Source organism: Marmota marmota, unplaced genomic scaffold, assembly GCF_001458135.2.
Source record: "Marmota marmota marmota unplaced genomic scaffold, marMar, whole genome shotgun sequence".
Classification (NCBI taxonomy): domain Eukaryota; kingdom Metazoa; phylum Chordata; class Mammalia; order Rodentia; family Sciuridae; genus Marmota; species Marmota marmota.
Genome location: NW_026000108.1, coordinates 5154191 through 5158725, shown reverse-complemented (window position 1 = coordinate 5158725; position 4535 = coordinate 5154191). Strand labels below are relative to the sequence as shown.

Here is a 4535-nt window from a genome sequence, read left to right as displayed (position 1 = left end):
AAACCTAAGATTTTATCCCATTTTTAACCTCTTTAAAAGATAACTGAAGGAGGCTGGGGTTGTGGCTCAGTGGTAGAGCACTTGCCCAGCACGTGTGAGGCCCTGGGTTGGATCCTCAGCACCCCATATAAACAAACAAAATAAAGGTATCATGTCCATCTACAACTAAAAAAATATTTTAAAAAGATAACTGAATACTGAAAGTAAAACAACACCAGAATATGTGGGAGTTATAGCAGAAACGGCAAAAAGAATCACATCAGCTTTCTGCTGCTGTAACAACATACCTGAGGGAGCCCACTTATAAAGCATGAGGGCTTATTCAACTCACACTGGTGGAGGTTCCAGTCCCTGATCAGCTGGCCCTGTTGCTTTTAGGCCTATGGGGAGGAAGCACCTTATGGTGGGAGCTGTGGTAGAGCAAAACCACTATGTGGCCAGAATTAAGAGTAGAAAGGAAGGGACCAGGTCCACAATCAGCTTCAAGAGCATACCGATGACTGACTTCCCCTAGGCCCCGCCTCTTAAGGGCCCCGCCTCTTTAACACCCTGCCTCCCAACGGCACGAAGCTGGGAACAAGACTTTAGTACAAGGTCATTTAGGGACACTTAAGACCCAAACTACAGCAAGAGCAGATGGGGAAACGGACAAAACTGTTCCCACGCTGTCTGAAGGGGTTCAATGCCCCTGATGGTAGGGAGTGAGTTAAAGATCCGCACTGAATACTAAGGCAGACGCCAAAGAAAGGGGGTAGAGAAAATGTGCCAATAAGGGATTCAGTCATGAAGACCTGAACTGATGTGAGAGGAAGCAGGAAGGGAGGAGGCAGGGGGCCAGACGAAGTGGAGGGGCGGAGAGCAGCATGGCAGGCCGGGTGGAAGCCACTCGTCCCCAGAGGATGATGACCACGGCCTCACACCCCGTGAGGAAGCCGAGGAGCAGTGGGTGTCCATCTCTGGGGGTCAGGAGTCCCCACAGGGCCGTTCCCTGGACATGGTGCTGTGAAGTGGGCAGAGGACAAATGCCATTGGGCTGGGCAGAAATGGTGGCTGCTGCCCACAGGTGGCCATGGGCCAGGCATTTTGCAGCTTGAGCCCCATCCAGTCACACCTCCAGAGGGTGCCTGAGGGTCAGAACACGGGTCACCCGAGCAGCATGGAGCCCACCTGCTCCCCTCCCCTGCAGCTGCCCACCCATCCGAGGACAGAAATCGACTAGAGGTCCAGCTCACGGTTTCCACCTCCGGTCCACCTACCCTCCTCAGGGTCTCCCGAGTGACCTTCCCAAAGTGCAAATTCCATTGTGCTCTCCTGTTTGAAACCTTTCCAAGACCAAGCAATGCCAGCGGCTGTGCCACGCTCCCCGTGCCGGGCCCAGTGCAGGGTCCACCCACTGACTCTGTCAAGCAGGTGGGGAATCTGGGTCCACGGATGTTCCATGGCTCCGTAGTGGCCCCTGGAGGAGGAGCTTCCCACCCCACAGCTGGGAAGGTCCTGGGGGCCACTCGTGGAGGGCGGGCAGGCAGCAGGCAGCTGGAGGTCTTGGACAGGAGACAAAGAAAGGGGCTGCCGCGTGCGGATGGGGAGCTGCCTCCAGGATGTCAGTAGAAAGGGGGCGTCTGTGGCAGACGAGGGCTCCAAAGTCAGGAGGCCCAGGTTCCACCGGGGCAGAGTGACTGAGGGCAAGTCACCCGTGCTCCCGGAGTCCCAGCTTCCTGGCTGTGAGACGGGAATGGCGCTACCCGCCTTGCTGGGTATTAGTGGTGACTGAAGCTGGAAGGTTCTGGCAGCAGCTGTCAAGAAAGAGACATGTCATCCGTGATCCCTTTCCTCCCCTCGCTGGTGACAGGATCCTGCCTGGTCACCTCCACCCTCAGCAAAGACCCTTTGTGTTGTACTCCTCCTACAGTGACCTGGCCAGCCCTGAGCAGACGTCACTGGCCAGGGCCATGGCTGTGAGAGGACACACCAAGGCACCATGTCCTCCTAAGACCTGATGCAGGGAGCCCTGCGGGTGTCCCCTGACCGAGGCCCAGGGGAAGGGCTCTTTGGGTCCAAAGAGCACGTTGAGCAGCTTATTAGCTGATTCTGCTTCAAGATTTAAAAATCACTTCCCTCTGGTTTCTGAATCTCTTCACCTTGTACAACTGGAAAGACCACTGAGATGTGAACAGGCGATGGCATTCCCCAGGGGCCGGCGTGTTTTCTGGCAGCTCAAGGGACAGGGCAAAGCCCTTTGCTGGACATCACGATGGGGAATCAGGAACAGAATCAGGAACAAGGGCCCCACGTAAGGCAAGTGGAGAGCTCTGTGTAAAATATATTTATTTTCAAAAGTTCCCTTTATAAAACCAGAATATGTAGCAAACACAAAATAGGAGAACAGCGAGGCCCGTCCTCACACAGCCGGGCACAGAGGTGCGAGCTGGGGCAGAGTGTCCTCCAGGTCCCTGGTGACTCGGGACCAAAAGAAAGGAGTGTCCACATCCTCATGGTGCGGAAGAGAGCAGGCCAAATGGAAACCCATGAGACCACGCTGAATCGTCACTGAGGCCAGGGTGTGCAGGGGACCCGTGTCTTCTGCGTGGGAACGGATACGCTGCACGCTAAGCATTAGACAGCAGCACACATGGGCCTCCCCTAGTCCAAGCCCAGGGCCCTGCTGGCCTTCTTGGCGTTCAGGAAGTTCTTCTTCCTCCTGGGAGGGATGTGCAGAGAGATGTCCGGGTCCTTGGGGTTTCTGAATATGAAGAGCTTTTCGCCTGTGTTTAACACGTCGAGGGCTTCCGCACCTAGGATGGGGACAGGGGCCGGTTCGCCAATGGTCTCCAAGGACAGGTGCGGCCAGCCTTCTCCGCAGAACGCCATCCTCTCCCTGATGGGGACATACGTCTTCTTTAATATGCTAAGGAGAGAACAGAAGGTTGAGCTGACATGTGGGACTCACTCTGACCTTCCTGAGAGTTCTGAGTTCTCCAGGAGAATCCCAGCCACGTGCCATTTGAAGACCCTTCCCACCTTTGGGCACCAGAGTGCCCCTGAAGTCAGTGGAGGCCTGTGGCAGCACTCCAGCCGTACTGGCCTGTGACTCAAGTTCTCAGAAGACTTGTGGGCTCGATGTCATGACATTGTCAGCTTGGGCTCAGCCGGGCGGGGAGTTCACACCATGGAGATTGGCAGGGCCCCAGGAAGGCTCCCAACCCCCCCCACCCCCCCCCCACCCCCCTCCCGCCGACTCTCAGACATTTACAAGGAGACCCTGGGCCTCACTGTAAACCAGCTGAGGAAACTGGGTACTAAGCAAAAGTTCCAGGCCGGGCAGACGTCAGCAGAGGGTAGCACACTTAGGGAGGGTCCTGGGACAGGACTGCAGCAATCTGCCCAAGCCATCCCTGAATCCCCAGCTGCTCTTGAGAATGCCGTGGCTACTGCTGAGAGCCCTTGGGGCCTGAGAACCACTGGTGCTCTCTGCCCAAGCACTGCAGGACAAGGCCACAACCTGGGTCTGCAGGGGACGTCACTGGCCAGTGGGGTGCTGGACCATCTGAAGGGTTGGGACAGATTCAGTTCCACCTCTGTCCCCTGAGCGAGGACTCCCAGGTGGCTCTGGCTCATATCCTACGTCCCTTCTCACCGTAGATCCTGGTGCCTCTGGGCGGGGCGAAGGCTACCACAGTGCGCCAGGTGCTGTGACCATCGCCCCTCATGTTACCTGCTGCACACCGGTCAGTGCAGCCCAGAAGCACTCCCAGGGGAACACGCTAGTCACACAGCTTCAATCTGGACTTAGAGTGGCTTCTCCCGACCAACCTCCTGGCCTAAGTTCTTTGGGACGACTTTCTGAGACCCCCATCACAGACAGCCCCAAGCTGTTACCATGGACCATCAGTGACGGGCTCAGCACCTCCACCTGAGCTCTGGAACGATGGAGGCAGGGGGCTCGGCAGACCCTCCCCCTGGACAGTCACTGCTCCCCGAGCACAGGGCGCCTGCCACTTTTTAAGCCCTGATGAGCTCGCCTGATGTGACTTCCCTAAATCCCTCGTAGATGGAATCCAGGAGACTCTTGGTCAACAGGTGGTCACATCTAACCCACTGTGCCCCTCCCATCCCTCTGATCTCCAGGTGTGCAAAAGTCACAGGCCAGAGATGCAGGCCTTGGGCACACAGAGCACGCACAGGCCTGGAGCGTTAGGCAAACGCAGGGACAGTTACGGTCCACGTCCCATGGCCACCAGGTACTGGGTCTTGGGGTCTCTGGACTTCAGGTCTATCATCCTCATTTTCTGGAAGGTTCAATGCAATGAGAAGTGAAAGGGCTTTGGGAATAATAATGTCTGAACAGCTACAAGGAATTATTCCTTTTCTAATTATAGCCCTTAAAATAGCTATTAACTAAAATAAATACAGTAATTAAAAATGTATGAAATATGATATGTCAAGAGCTTTATAATGTTTTGAACAACCAATAAAAAAAAATTAAAAAAAAAAAAAGAATCTCAATGGACAATGAGAACATAACCCTAAAAAAAAAA

At 55.0% G+C, this 4535-nt stretch overlaps 1 protein-coding gene across 1 annotated transcript in view; it reads right to left on the bottom strand.

Annotated features, from left to right (window-relative positions):
- Positions 1-2308: 2308 nt before the first annotated feature.
- Positions 2309-4535, bottom strand: part of Evc2 (EvC ciliary complex subunit 2) — a 90252-nt gene continuing 88025 nt past the window's right edge. Inside the window, 1 exon segment of the mRNA XM_015481940.2 lies at positions 2309-2905. Coding sequence (XP_015337426.1) covers positions 2641-2905 — 265 coding nt within the window. The 3' untranslated portion in view covers positions 2309-2640.